At 43.9% G+C, this 15,495-nt stretch overlaps 1 protein-coding gene across 1 annotated transcript; it reads right to left on the bottom strand.

Annotated features, from left to right (window-relative positions):
* Positions 1-545: 545 nt before the first annotated feature.
* Positions 546-15,062, bottom strand: WSB1 (WD repeat and SOCS box containing 1). Its single transcript, XM_043962515.1, has 9 exons — positions 14,684-15,062; positions 11,196-11,364; positions 9,137-9,405; positions 7,407-7,538; positions 5,593-5,693; positions 3,091-3,263; positions 2,439-2,552; positions 1,864-1,971; positions 546-1,622 (listed from the first exon to the last, which is right to left on the bottom strand). Exons 1-9 carry the CDS (start codon positions 14,721-14,723, stop codon positions 1,463-1,465), a joined length of 1,266 nt encoding a protein of 421 aa, XP_043818450.1. The 5' UTR covers positions 14,724-15,062; the 3' UTR covers positions 546-1,462.
* Positions 15,063-15,495: the final 433 nt, after the last annotated feature.

Raw genomic sequence — 15,495 nt, 5'->3', positions numbered from 1 at the left:
TGACCTTGGCACCACACGTTCTGCTCATGGACTGACTTCAAGTCCAGTGAACCAAAAGATTTGGGTGATGCTGGCCAATAAGCTTGGAGCGGTATGTAGGGACCGCCTCTCCTCCGGACCCGCAGGAAGCTTTTGCTCACAGAGGCACAGGGACTTCCTTTTTGGCCTGAGACTCATAGGTGGCGGTGCCTTTTTCTCTCTCCTCCACTATCCTAATTCTACCTAGCTAGGCTTTCCTAACTTTCTGAGCCATGTGTTATCTCTCTTTACTAATATCTAATATACTTTAATAAATGCTTAATGCCCCCAAACTGGTGCTAAAGCTTCTAATTTTTAAGTAGCAATATATTAGAAACCTCAGCTAATTTTCCCCAAACTTGGGACAGAAATAAGGCAACCACATATAATTTTAATCACCACACATTTCAAGGTATTACAAATTATAAATAAAGAGTGTCAGGTAAGATCTGTGAGGGTCAATGTTACAAAGAACTCAGAAAGGACTTAACATTCCACAACTCTAGGAAACAAGTACACAAAAGATATGGATTTTGTACAAGTCTTTAATAAAAATATTCAACAAAAATATATAATCAGGCATTTTATGTAATGCGTACATTTTTAATATCTGCAGGTACAGATAAATAACAGAAGGCAAAAGCAAACATTGCTTCTCTTTGGCAATTTACCAATTATCACCCCCTGAAGAAATAATACGGCAGTCAGAAACAAAAACCAGGATCTTTAAAAAAAGACAAAAACATCCCAATATTATAGAAAAAAAACAAACATAAAGCAATAGTACAGTAGATGAAATTTTCAAACCAATTAAAATACATTAGACTGTGGGGGTTAAAAGTAACGAGTTGCACTCCAAAATTAAGGCCTGCAGTTGCATTTAGACAAGAAAATTACCTGTTTACTAGTTATATATTCCTTGGCTCTGTTCTATATTAATACATCACATTCAAACTTTACCTCTTAGATGCCATTCCTAAGGAAAACAAAAAATGTCACCTGCAGGTCAGAAGTTTGACCAACCCCCCAACCAATAGATATTTGTATGGGGACAATTTTACCTTTCTTAAGTCAACATTGGCCATCTAACTTGGTGTCCCAGAATAAGAATTCCTTCCATTTCATAGGAAAGATACACACTGTGAGTGCTACAGAATCAATATATACATGACAAAACTAGGAAAAGCAAAGAAGAAAATACATGTGACATCTAGCAGCTTATGTCTAAATATGTACATGTTTTCACAGTTAGAGCTAAAAAACCCTTTCAGTTTGATATCTTCAGAAATAGTCTATAAATAACATTGTAAAAGCTCCACCTGAAAATGAAGTACAAGAATGCATCCAACTTAAATAGATCTTCTAAGCCCATAAGCACAGATGCTGGAAGTCTATAAAGGTAGATTCTGTCAGTTCCCAATCGTGGGGGTAGTCTCAGAACTTTCTACATCTGGTAGCAAAGAAACTCCAGCAGCTTGGGAGGGACGGGCAGCTTTTGGACTTCATAGGTGGGCATCACTCTCCGAACTGCCATGCGACACAAATGTTGCAGACTCGGGACTTGCTTTGGAGTGGCCCAAAAATACACACTGCCATCGCTTGTCCTGATGGGAGACAAAGCACAGAAGCTGTCAGCCAGCCCAGCTCCTGAAGCATCCCATGAGATCAGATAAAGACAGCCTGGGGGTGGGACAGGGATGGGCAGGTGGCCCCCAAACCAAGAGGTGTCTCCAGGACTTATGGAAGACCCGGTGACAAAACCAACCAACCCGGCTTTAAAGAAATGCCCACTTCACCCTGCCTCAGAGGGGACAAGGACACACTCAAAGCCCAAGCGATATTTACCCTGCAGCTAAAACGCTGCCATCAGTAGAGAAGGCGCAGCACAGACCGTTGCTCAAAGTCGCCACCTGGACGGGGTGGTCCTCATCGATCCTCCAGAACCTCACCATCCTGGGACAAAGAGAACAGACTGAGTGAGGGACTTGGGAACAAGCCAGCCTAAGGTCACAGCAACATTTAAAATGACCCCAAGAAACACCACTGTGCTCCGAGACAGAACACCAATCTAAAAAGAAGAGTTGTGACGTGTATTTTAATGCTGCAGACTGAAGTCCCACCTGAGAGTGCAGGGCTTCCCCCACCCCGCGCCCCACACGTCACCATGGCACACTTCATCCAGCTTCCTGAGCACCGGCTGCACGTGCCTGGCTGGCTCTTATTTGAACTATCGCCTCACTGTGCCATTCCATACAAAGCCTCTCTAGTCAGGCTGTCAGGGTGGGCATCTTCAGTACAACAGGACTGATTTCCCAGGAAACCCAGTACTATTAGATCAACTATCCCTGTGAGAAAAAGGCCTTTTACAGGAACATGTCTGAAAGGAAATCTAAGCAAACACAATCGTAGTACACACTTACTTGTCATCAGCAAGACTGGCAATATGCAGTCCATCGTGACTGAAAGACAAAGCTCGCACCCATCCATCATTTGCTCCCCCAGCAAATATGGGCGTAGGAGGGGGAAACAGGTGCCTGCAGACAAACACAAGCCTTGAGGGGACAAGTCACTCAAAACCACCAACCTCCTACCCACCAGACCCTAACTCACATAAAATGGAGTTTCATCCTTGTTGCTGAATAAAGATTTTGGCAAGAGGCCCGTCCAGGGAGGACAGAGAACAAGCCTTAGGAGGAGCCTGGATATTCCTTTGGTCTAACTGGGTTTCAACACTAGGAGACTGACTTATTTCAATGATTCCTTCCTAATAAGGTGCCAATACCACAAAGACAAGGAGGCATCTGCACATACAACTATGTCCAGAAGGAGACTTAGGTGAGGAGCAAGATACTAAGACCCAGACGGAAACCCAAAGGCCCTGTCAAATGATCTTTTATATCAGAATAGATTTCTGTATTCAGTTCCATAAATACATTAGTAATTCCAATCACTTTCAGAATGAGTCAACAAGCATTGTTAAGCACCTAGTCTATGTCGGGCCCCCTGCTTCTAAAAGTTAAACGGGCTGGCCGGAGACAGAGGAAGGAACAAGACAATTCACACCCTACTTACCCAAATTCCATCAGAATTGATCCAATATGTGGATCCCAGACATACACCCGAGTATCATGAGATGCAGTAGCCAGTAATGCTCCATCAGGAGAGAACTCACAAGCTACAACATCATTGTGATGTCCTTCTAATTTCCGTATCATGGTGTATTTATCCATGTTCCAAAGGAAAACCTGAAATAAAAAAACAAATATTATAGCTTCCTTCAGATACACAGATGACAAAAAACACACAAAATCTTATCTAAAACTGCTAAATTTATTTAGAATTATATTAAATTAAGCAGTATAAATTACAAGTAATTAACAATATGCTCAGTGTCATAGGTAGATTAAAATCAGTTTTAAAGTTAATTAAAGCAGACATGCAAATTCTATATCAAAAGTGTCTGTTAAATGTTAATTATAAAATAAGCCTAAATATAAAGGCAATGTAATTTGTAATGTAAAGGTAATTTAACCACAAAGTTATATTGAATTCCATTTATATATATATTTATATGTATATAAAAACTAGTTAACTAAATTTGACAAGAAATAGTGTTAAGTACTACAATTCCCCCTTCTTATTTTTTTCCAGAAACTACCAAAATTAAAAAAAATAATACAGACAGAAAATGTAAGGTTAACAAATTGTTACTCCTTTGGCATCTCCATTTGAGATAATCACTTGTTTACAATAGGCTTGGGTCACCAACGTGAGCCTAGGAAGAGAAACAGATAACTGCAAGCAAAGAGAATTTTCTTGGGCAAACAATAAGGATGCTCAACCACGTTACAAATTTAAAGTGCCTCTATTTTATGAAAATGATAAACTCACAACTTTTCTGTGACATGAAATTTACCCATCTTATTCTTTTAAGCTTTAGCTATTAAGCAATGACATTTACAGGACCTGAGTGAGTACTTCAATGCAAATGTACATGGAATTTGGAATTATAAACTGCAGCTTTTAGACTGTGTCGAAGAGTTTTAAATATCATGTTAAACTCTACTTTCAGCCGAATGTTAGAAAAAGCCTTTAACTCATGGCTTATATTAATAAACTCCTCTTGGAGTTAGTTAGGCCGTCTCTTCAAGCTAGCTCACATTTTCTGCAGATTTGATATTAATACTGGTATTTCAAACAAAGGAAAACAAGCACAAATTTTAAACTGAACCAAAGACTAAGGTAGCTCTAGCACCGTATGCAAATCCAAAAATAGTACAGAGAAACCATCTGAATGAAAGCCAATTCTGTTACATTACATTGGTTTCAGTATTGGGACCCCCAAATTCCATAAGACTGGAAGACCAATTTACTTGGAGGAGGTCAGGGGGTTTCACCGTGGGCAATAAAAATAAAGAAAAAAAAAACAAAAAGAAAGAGAGAGAAGCAGAAAGTGGACGCCGACCAGCACCTGCGTACGTACAGTACCCCTTGCAGCCGAATGCAAGGTTACTTCACCGTCCTATGGTAAAGGTCGCCCCCAGCCCGGTAGCCAGAGATGCCACTCTGCCCAGCCGGCACCATTGAGCGAGTGGTGCCAGCTTAACCTCAATCACACCAATATTGCTGCCACCACCTGTGACAGGGAAAGCAAGAAGCTTATGGAAAACACACAGCCTGAAACAGCAATGTCAACATCTGATCTCTGCTCGCTAGGATTTGTAAAAGGCTAAACTGAATATTCTGCTCTGAACTTGAAACATTGGGCAACTCCCCCCTGTAGCAGCCCTCAGGCCACGCCATGCATTTCCACCAGCCTCCCAGCCCAGTGCGCTCCAAGTGCCCTGGGCTGCCTAACCCACACCTTGCCCTTTCCTTAGCATCTCTCTCCTCCAGGCCTGAAGCTAGCTCAGGCTCCCTTTCCTCTGCTCCATCGGAGGGCTGGTGGGGGAGTTCCTAAGGGAACTCTAAGTGAGGCAGTCCTCGGAAGCACACCTTTCCCCCTTTACCCATGCTGCTTCCAAGTACGCTAGGCAGGCCAGATGAGAGATCTCAGAAGCCATCTACTCTTCCCCCTACTTTTATTCACAACTTTTAATTTTTATAAGTCACTTTTTTTTTTCTGTTTTAAGTCCAGGACCAGCTGAGACTCACTTTTTAAAAAAAACAGCACACTGGACAAGAAATAGAACAGAGAAGAAAATCATTAGCAAAATAATGTCTTATTTGGGCCAGCTCTCTTCTAAATAACAGTAACTTTCTCAGTTTTTACAATAAACATCTAAAAGCAAAGATCCCCTCCCCAACTCCCACTTTCCCTGCCCCCCCCTTCCTCCCCCCCAGATAGTTTACAGAACAGCTTCAGTTACAATCAGTGCAAGTTCTCAATTCACAATTAACATCTGTACTGGCTTATTCCATTTCTTTCATGCAACTTTTTCCTCATTGTAAACCATTTGGGATAGCCAAGACACCGAGCACAGGCTTGATAGGTAATACTTAAGATTTCAAGTGATTGTGCACACATTGGGATAATCAATTCACAAGGCCATGTCCAAGAACTGTGATACCTACTGCTTTACTGGCTCCAACTGAACACAGCATGGAAGAGTCTGGGGAGAAGGAACAGCTGTAGACCCAGTTCTGGTGTCCCCTCAAGACCTTCATCATGTTTCCTGAACAAAAAGAGCTGTGTTACCAATGAGAAAGGTCCTGGAAGCCCAGATGTTTCGGTCTGTGCTCGGCACCTGCAGTCTTAACCCATCTTCTCCCATTACACTCACAACCCAGCCCAGTTTAAGGGATGATTCTCAACCAATGACTGCTCTTGGCCAACATCTAGTCAAGGGCAGATCCTGTTTCCAAGATTTCATTATCACTGGCCAGTGTGACTGACAGGACTTTTGCTGAAATGGGACATAAATAAATTGTCATCAGGGGAACCTGGTCTTCCCCTCATCCCTACAACCTAAATCAAAAGATCTCCTTAAGTGTATCTGGCCAGGTCTGGAGGCCAACAATGTAAGGTACATGTGAATGTAGAAATAAGGAGAATTTCTCTTCCAGAATTTTGCACTTCTGAGAGTCCCACGTGAGGCTCCCACATCAGTAAAGGGGGACAGAGGAGAAGAGGTTAGTCTGGACAAAGGCTCCAGATCAATGTTCCTAGAATTCTCGTTCCCCAAGCAACCATTAATTATTCCTATGGCAGGGGCTCCCAGACCTCGGCGTCTTGTAACATCACCACACCAGGAAATGGCCAGTTTCACTGTAAGCTAAAACCACTTCTCTAAATTTGAGTCTTCTGCTTCCTACCCTCAAAGGGCTCACATTTGAGCAGCAGTTGACATTTTAAGTAACAATGTGCCTTTAGACACTTGGCTGTCAATCTTTAGCCTGAGGCATGGGGCCCAGATAAGTCTATACTAAGGGTGCTGAGTAGGGGCAGACCCACCTCAGGTATTCACAAGAAGGGCAGCCCTTCGCAACTGGGAGCTTTCCCTCTCTTAAGCACTTCTGATTTATGTTGCATGGAGCTTGTTTGCACCTATTTGTCTGCATGTTGTCTCCCCCATTAGACTGGGAGCTCTTGGGAGGGAAGGAAGGGACTGTCTTTTGTCTCCTTTTGTATCCCCAGCTCTTAGCACAGGGCCTGGCAAGTAGTAAGAGCTTAATAAATATTGATTGACCCTACCTCACTAGATGTACAGGGAAGACCTAAGAATTTGATAGATCTTTCTCAGTAATAAATATATATATATTTTTGGTGAGGCAATTAGAGTTAAGTGACTTGCCCAGGATCACACAGCTAGTGAGTGTCAAGTGTCTGATGCTGGATTTGAACTCAGGTCCTCCTGACCCCAGGGCCGGTGCTCTATCCACTGTGCCACCTAGGTGACCCTAGGAATTATATATTGATAACATCTTCAGTAAGACATTCAGTACTTCCCCCCAAAAGTGGATTTTCTACTGCTTAAAATTCCCATTCTAAATGATCAGATGCAAACTGCTATTGACTCTGGGTATCTTCTAGATTTTATTAAGCTATATCTGTTGGTTCCTTGAAGGTTCACTTCAATTCTTACTAAAAAATGAAGAAGGAAAACCGATACTGTTCAGTTTATACCCAAATCTGAAATGGATCCAGGTTCTGTGGGTTGGCCCTGGCCCCCAAACTGAATCATCAGACCATCTACTTCGCCGGCTCCCTGTTGGTGGTCCTTACAGAAAAGTCCACGAATTAAACAAAGAAGATTATTGGATTGTAGACAACCTCTTCAAAGTCAAGTGGATCATATGCTATAATAATACTGAAGAGGATTCCGTGCTAGTCTTCAGTGAGATACTGTTTTTCTTCCCCTCCCAGAGGAAGGTGTTTACTCACTTACCGTCATCCTTCAGATCCCACACTCGTAGAGTTTTGTCTCTTGAAGCTGACACTAGGATCAGGCTTCCGTCTGGAGCAAAAGTTAAATCTCTAACCACTTCTGTATGATCCATCAGGTTAAGGAGGAGTTTTCCTTAAAAAAAAAGAAAAAGAAAACACAAAAGATGTCATTAACATTTTACTTTATGTTTCAAATCACATTCAAATTTGTTCAAAAGAGGAAATCCTCTCAGGGACTAAAAGTATAAGGATAATAATTCATTTTATTATCAGCATTTTAATTTCTCTGAATGAATAAGTTTCTTTGACACCCTCATGATCTATCAGTGCAGTGACTGGGCTGGGTTTTGTGTTTATTTTTTCTGAAGATCCCATGTTTACAAACCAGTCAGGTCCCAGACCATTTTTTCCTTTCATATAAAACATAAACCCATTAAAAATAAGAATTTTTTGAAAAACCAGAAAACAAAGCATAGAGTGTATCACACTAATTCAATTTGTGTAACTAAAGACAAACTCATCATTAAACTATTTCCAAAGAGTCTGCAGGCCTAATTTTTGAAATATAACACCAGGCTGTTCTATACACTGGAGAGCCTGCTAATAAAAATGTCCAACTACTCAAAAAAAACATTGAGCCCACATATTTAAAAGGAAAAGAGTAAATATGGAACAGATCAATAATAAGAACAGGTCAAAAGCTAGCCATGGTCCTGGGAAGACCTGATTTCAAGTCACCACCCAACACAGAGTAAGTGACTGGGCAAGTCACCTGTCCTCTTGGGAACAGGCAATAACAAAGACTAATTTCCCAGTAGTCCCTGTTCTTCAGGGTGTGGGAGTCTGTCCCACCTCTAAACCCAGAGAAGTTCCTCCTACTAATGAAATCACAGGTCTGTTATAGCTTCCCCATCTTCACCCACCCAACAAAAACACACACAAGTATTTCCATGTAAGTCACAGTGAAGATGTCTCTAATATCTGAGAGGTAATATTTTTCCATAAAACATATGTATGGAGGCAGCTAGGTGGCTCAGTAGATAAAGAACTGGCCCTGGATTCAGGAGGACCTGAGTTCAAATCCAGCCTCAAACACTTGACACTTACTAGCTGTGTGACCCTGGACAAGTCACTTAACCTTCATTGCTCTGCAAAAAAACCAAAAACTATTTTAAATAACCTAAATCAACAATTTGGCTTCTCAACCTAATAGGTTAAAACTTCAGCTAAATTATCACCTAAAATTTCCAAAGGTTAATAATTGATGAGATTGCCTTGAAAACTTCGATGATGTTATCCAATCACTAGCTACTTGGCTATTTGAAAGAAAAAACTAAATTACTAGTTGGGAAGAAATAACTAATAATTGCCGCCTTCCTCCCCACCCCCACCCCATGTCCTCTTCATCCTTCCAATGACATTTATTTAAAGAGTAACCAAACAGATGGGGTAAGTTATAGCTGTTCCAAAGCATATAGAGTAGCATTAAAAATGTCGACTAACATTTTGCAGACAAAACCAGACTTCCAAGAGCTCAATTATAGGAATTACCTTGTGAACTGTAATTCTTTCTCAAGCATAGAACTCAACCATAGCAAGATGAGGTAGAAATCAAGTACAGATGCACTCAGAGGACAGCACTGGTTTTAAATATACTCTTGCCCATAAAACCATCCATTTAAAGCCTATGCACATATAACAAAACACTGCTGCTTAGGCAAGAACTGGTACCTGTGTAGACATCCCATATTTTGATGCGTCCATTGCTTAAGCCAGTGGCCAGGAGGAGCTGGTCCTGACCGAACTTGAATCGGTGCCATTCGATATTCACACATCGGCTCTGCTTTTCTGGGACTGAGGATCCAAAGGCGAGGCTCCACACAATGTCCCCACAGTCTATGACGTGCTCACAAGGCTTGTTCCTCGAAAAGCCGTCACTGTTTTGTCTTGAAAGTCTTGAGTTACTCAAATTAGTGACGTTCTTGGTGCCATGCAAGAGGCTTTAGGGGGGAAAAAAAAGGAAAAAGACAGGACTTACTCTGGATTCAAGGGCACTCTGGGACACGATCTACTTGGAATTTTAAATCTGCCTTTTGAATGGCAATAACCAGAACCAGAACTTTATAATCAGCCTATTCTTATTTATAGACGAAGGAACACAAATCATTTCTATCCAGGCCACTAAAACGCTATTGTACAAATTCAAGCATAAAGAGCTGAGAAATGCAACAATAAAGTAGTTTACAAACTTCTCTCACTGCCCAAGATTTTTAAGACCATAAAGTACAGTAAAACTACGATTAACTGGGCCCCACACCCCTCTATTAACCAGAATGCTGCCCTTCCACACATCATTCTGTGATTCTACTTAGAGGAAAAAGGTAAATGACCCAAAAAAGGGTATCAATTATTAGCTATTTTTTTTTTTTAAAAAAAGGACAAATCCTCCTGCCCTTCCTTCCAAAAGAACCCCTTATAGCATATACGTCCTGATAGCACACTCGGTCTCATTGCCCCATACTTTTTTTTTCTTTTTGCGGGGCAATGGGGGTTAAGTGACTTGTCCAGAGTCACACAGCTACTAAGTGTCGGAGCCAGATTTGAACTCAGGGGGATGTGTCTTTCTGATTCCAGGTCGGGCACTCTCCACTGCACCACTTAGCTGTCCTACCCTACGCCTCTACAACCTCCCAAATCAAAGAAAAATTAAATTACGTAGTGTATGCTTGTACTGTACACTAAGTGTTAGGGATAAAGAACAAAGCAATCCTTACTGTGAAGGAGCTTACAAGCACACGTGTAAGAACAGAGAGCACGGATATGAAGAAATTGACGAGGTTTGGGAAGCCCCAGAAAGCTTCTTGCAGATAGGGATGTTGGAACAGCAGCATTAAGGAGGAAAGGGGTTTCAGGAGGCAGATGAGGAATGAGTGCACTTTGCGCATGGAAGAGGCAGAAACCTGCGTGAGGAACAGAGGAGACCAGTCTGGCAGGCCCTAAGAAGCCAGGAGGGGAGGGACGTACAATGAAGCTGGAAAGAGGTGGGGGCTGGGGCACAAAGGGCTTTAAGACAGGCTTCTATTTGCTCCAAGAGCAGTACCATGGTCAAATCTGCACTGAAGGAGACCAGTTAGAAGGCTGCTGATGAGCTGTGTGGTGAGAAGTGAGCCCAGTCTGTACCAGGTGGTGTCTGCGTGAACTAAGAAGGTGATGGCAGGAATGGCAGGGTCTGGCAACTAAGTGGATGTGTGGGGTGAGAGAGCGCAGGATGACACTGGGGAAACAGCATGACAGGGCCTTGAACAGCTGGAGGAAAATTTGGAAGAGGTATGGGGAATGGGGGGGGGGGGGGGGATGATGTCCCAGTCCGGTTGAGTCTGAGATGTCTCTGGGATGTCTCTAGAAATGTCTAACAGACCCCCGGGGGATAGATCGATCTTTCGAGTCATCACTATGGAGATGAGAATGAAAGCACTGGGAGCTGACTGGCTCACCAAGTGAGAGGGCATAGAAGAGAGCCCAGGTCCTCACACACAGAAGTATTCATTTTAAAACGACCATTTGTGCCTCTAATGAATAAGACACTTAAAGCTAAGTGACCAATTAGGCACAGAGAAAGTGCTTAGTCGTTTGAGATCAAATATTCTTGACATTATTCACCAGTTTGATTCTATCCCAACTGTAGGCCTGCTGACACCTTGCAGTGACAAATTTCCACAGCTGCATCCATATTCTTCTATAAGGAGACAACAGAAACACTATAATTCAGTAGGGAATGACAGGGTCTTACAAATTCTTGAGGCACTGGGACCAGGGAACTAGCTTCACTGTGCGATGTCCCTGAGACCAAGCAAAGTAAGAACCATCAGGAGCAAAGGCGACCGTCCAGTTTTCATGGCCACATTTCTTGTCAAAAGGAGCTGCTGGGGCCAGAAGTTCTCCTATGGTGCGGGATCTCACTACAGAGGAGGAGGAAGAAAGAACGATGTCAATGGCCTGATTCACGGTCTACACAAGGATTTGAGACTAAACAAACAGACCCACATGGCTGTAAATCCATCTACCACCCCCAAAGGGCCCACTCCCACCCAGTGGCCATGCTCTGAAAATCTTCCCAAGCACAAATTTATAAGACTGCAAAACCATTCAGGTGACAATGTCATGTGACTCTAGTTCAAGTCAAAGCTCTAAGACCTGCGGACTTTAACTGCTTTCAGTCATCAAACCTAAAACCGAAAAAGACAAACTGTTTACTATTCAGGGCAAGTGATTCAAACAATTTAAAGTACTTTGGCTAGATTTTTTTCAATGACTGTAACCTCCTGGAAGACAAGGATACCCTGTCCATGCAAGAAGAGTGTGGCTACCCTCTCAACTTGCATCCTCACCCATTCTCCAGCCAACAGACTTGCATGTAATCTCTCAGCTACGCAAAAGCAATCAGAAAAACAAAACTGCCTTTCTGACACAGAAAGGAAAGGTGTACATAGGGTTTTTGGACCCCACTATTATATACTCACACAAACTTTTAAAATTACAAAACCATTTGACAACAGTGGAACTCAGTCATCCTTTTATAAACACAAAGAACAACTCATTTTCATAATAAATAGCTTATTTTCTATAAAGTCAGGATCTCCATCCTAAGTTTTCTGCTTTAACCTTGGCAATGGCAACAACTCCTTTTGGTAAGAGAGTAGGAATAAGTCACTTCTCTTTAACAACAAAACCCAATCTGGCCACCTAGTTAATATAGTTTAATAAACCAGCTTACTCATTCCTATCAGGTTCCCATTAGCTGACCCTGACTGCTACCAAGATCTCCAGTTGTGCCATTACTTACATTCCTTGAGTGGCATTCTTGGCACTTTACCCCAATAACAAGTTACTTGCAAAAAATAAGAAGCCCTGGACCAGGAGTCCAGAGATATGGGTTCAAGTCCTGTTTCTGCCACTGACTTGGGCAGTCTAGGCCACATCTGCAAAATGAGTATGTGGATAATTCTGGCCCTAGCCACTTCAAAAAAGTGTTGAGTAAGGATAGAAGGACAAAGGTGGCGCAGTGGATAAAGCACTGGCCCTGGAGTCAGGAGTACCTGAGTTCAAATTCGGCCTCAGACACTTAACACTTACTAGCTGTGTGACCCTGGGCAAGTCACTTAACCCCAATTGCCTCACTAAAAAACAAAAACAAAAAAGGGGTAATCATACAGAACTAAACAAAGGCAAAGATCTTTTCCAAATTAATTCTGGATGATCTACAAAAACATAGCTCAAGGTTCATCAGTAAAGTGCTTCAAGAAACCAAAGTTGGATCAAATCTGTTTGCTGGTTTGAACAAATATCGTCACTGTCAATTATTCATTTTTGTCCCCCTTTCTTTTGAAGAATTATAATTAAATAATTAACAGTAATTTTAAAAGGTTTTTAGTCTTGTCAGATCAGGAGAACTGGAAATCTCTCTATAAAACATCATCCATAGTATTATTAATACACATACACCAGAAAAAACATGACCACCTCTTAACAAAGAACTTTAATTCAGGGCCTTCAAACTCTACCTCCTCCTTCCTTCCTAGTCTATGCTGACACTAAGCGATTATCACTCTCCTTTTAATAAAGGGCAATAGCTCAATACCTGATGTCTCTCCATACCTATTATTCAACAAAGAGCCCAACAGGCCTGCCTAAGAAACCCAACATATATAATGACAGTCATTGATCATCATTCCTCAAAGAAGAAAAAGTGGAACAATTTTTGGTCCTCAGGACCTGAGACAGAAGGCCTCTTAAGCTCTCTAGATTCTATTATTTTGTATAGAATAAAGGTACTGAAAATAGCACCCCTACAACACTATTGTGAGATGAAAGAATCAAATGTTTAGAATGTTAGCCGGAAAGCCCTTGTGTAACTTGCCCCAGAGGATGCCATACATAGGCAAAGCTGTTTAGAGATGCTAGTTTCTCTGGTTGCTTCTTGAGGTGCTGCCTTGCTGTGCCTGAAACAGCATCTTGCATAAATTCGATATTTAAGAACTGATGAAACAATTAAGTACTTTGGTTTCCCTACTCCATATCCGGTTCAAACCCGTTCTTCCTCCGCCACAGCCCATCTGAGGAGCAGCAATCTCATTCTCAAGCTCTACCTTTGGCCATTTATTTCAGATATCCGTTCAAAACGGGGCCATATGTCGACATATGTCCCAAGAAAATCGTTCATATTCCTCCTGGAAGGTTTGCTACTAGATCAGATAATGGGCAGCTTTCCTATAGTTCAATAATTTCCATGTGAACAGCCTTCCTTCTCCTTCCTGCCCCTGCAGTCCCAGCCACCCCGCCCTTCCCACTCCATACGTGTTAGAAGAGCCAATTCTAGTGGGAGAGCTTCTCCCCTGTACTCGGCATCACCCCCTCCTTCCTCCACAGACCTCATCACTACAGGCTACCTTCCTAAATACCACTTAACTTGGGGCTGGGACCAATTTCGGCTACTTCCTAAAAAGCTTGGGTCCCCTGGATTCCTGGTCCGGCGCCTCCCCTCCCACTCAAATCTGCCAGCTCCCCTTTCCTCCCTAGCTTTCCTGCTGAATAAAAAATCCATCTATCACATAGCCTGCCTCCTTAATGAGTGGGGGAAGGGCTGCAGGGAGGGAGAGAATTCGGAGCTCAAAAGGTTTACAAATGAATGTTAAAATAGCTAGCCTGGGAAAAAAAGGAAACAAATCAGCCGCACAACGAAGAACATGCATTCACTCCCTTAAACCGGAGTAGGGTAAGAGTTTCCAAGAGCTCAAAGACATGAAGGATGATGAAAAAGACCAAGACTAGGTAGGAGGCCAGCCCCTCCAGGGCCATCCCTGCCCCCCAGCCCTCTCTTCTGCCTTCCCCGGTTCGCCCAAGGGGTGTCTCGGTCCGGTAGGCACAACGAACGCCTACTGTGCCCCAGACGCAGAGGGGCTACGAGGGATGCCCCAAACCTGTCCAACGCAACACCCCAAGCATCAGCGCACGCCGAGCGCAGACAGCAAGGCTGCCCCGAACCCGGCCAAGGATCGGCCAGCGCAGGGGTTACAATGTAGCAAGCGTCTTACTGTGCGTTAGGGGATGCGGGCACAGATGCCCCGAAGAGCCGTCCGAGGATCCGGACGGCATTTATTAAGCATCGGCTGCATGCGCCGGGGCAACGAAGACAAAAGCAGACCCCGCCCTCCAAGTTCGCATTCCGGGGAGGGGTCGGGCGCGTCCCCCCCTCCCGGCCCCCAGACCCGGGATCCTCACCGATCTCTTTCTCGTTGACCCTCGGGGGAAAGCTGGCCATCTATGGGACACCGCTTGAGTCCGGGGGGCGCGGGCACACACTCACTCACACACGTCGGGGGCGCGCGGGGCGGGAGCGGAGGGGCGTGACCGTGACGGGGCGCGGGTCCCTCCGGGGTCCCGGGGAGGGAAGAACGCCACGAAGGGAGGGAGGGAGGGAGAGGGGATGGACGAGCGCCGCTGCGGCTCTGGCCGGGGCTCCGGGACAGGTCCGGAGCGCCTGGGACGCGGAGGGGGAGCCCGGCACGGACAAAAGGCTTCGAGTCTCCGCTGGCACCCGAGCAACCAGAAAACGCTCCCAACACAGCCGACGGCAAACGAGACACTGGAGACAAAATGGCGGCCGAGCCGGGATGTACCGAGGCGGAGGGGCGGAGCTTGGTGACGGCAGAGGCATAGACCACGCCCCCAGGGGAGGGAGGGAGGGAGGGAGGGAGGATTCGAGGTGGGGGCGAGAGGACGGGAGGAACGTGACCAGCCGGCTCCGCTCCCCCTCCGCCTCCTGCCCATGCGCAGGAGGCACGAGGCGTGGGCTGGCAGGAGTCCGGAGATGGACCGGCCTTGAGTGTGTGAAGAGGGAGAGAGAATATGGGAAAGGGTTAATGAGAGCTGATAATAATTTAACTCTTGAGCTTGGCACGTAGTAGGTGCTTAATAAAGGTTAAATTGAATCAAATGATTGGCTTTAAGGTCTGCAAAGTACTTTATAGACATTATCTCCTTTGATCCTCATAACAGCCTTTCCAAGTAGGTTGAACCCTTGGGTTCTTCAC

This window comes from Dromiciops gliroides, chromosome 4 (assembly GCF_019393635.1).
Source record: "Dromiciops gliroides isolate mDroGli1 chromosome 4, mDroGli1.pri, whole genome shotgun sequence".
NCBI lineage: Eukaryota > Metazoa > Chordata > Mammalia > Microbiotheria > Microbiotheriidae > Dromiciops > Dromiciops gliroides.
This window is presented reverse-complemented; position numbering and strand designations above follow the sequence as displayed.

Excerpts from the sequence above, each read along its gene's own strand:
- WSB1 (XM_043962515.1), bottom strand. The coding sequence starts at position 14,723 with ATGGCCAGCTTTCCCCCGAGGGTCAACGAGAAAGAGATCG. Across the intron at positions 5,694-7,406 it reads GTGGGATCTGAAGGATGACG|GAAACATGATGAAGGTCTTG; the intron begins GTAAGTGAGTAA and ends CTTTTTGTTCAG. Across the intron at positions 1,972-2,438 it reads GCCAGTCTTGCTGATGACAA|GATGGTGAGGTTCTGGAGGA; the intron begins GTAAGTGTGTAC and ends TCTTTGTCCCAG.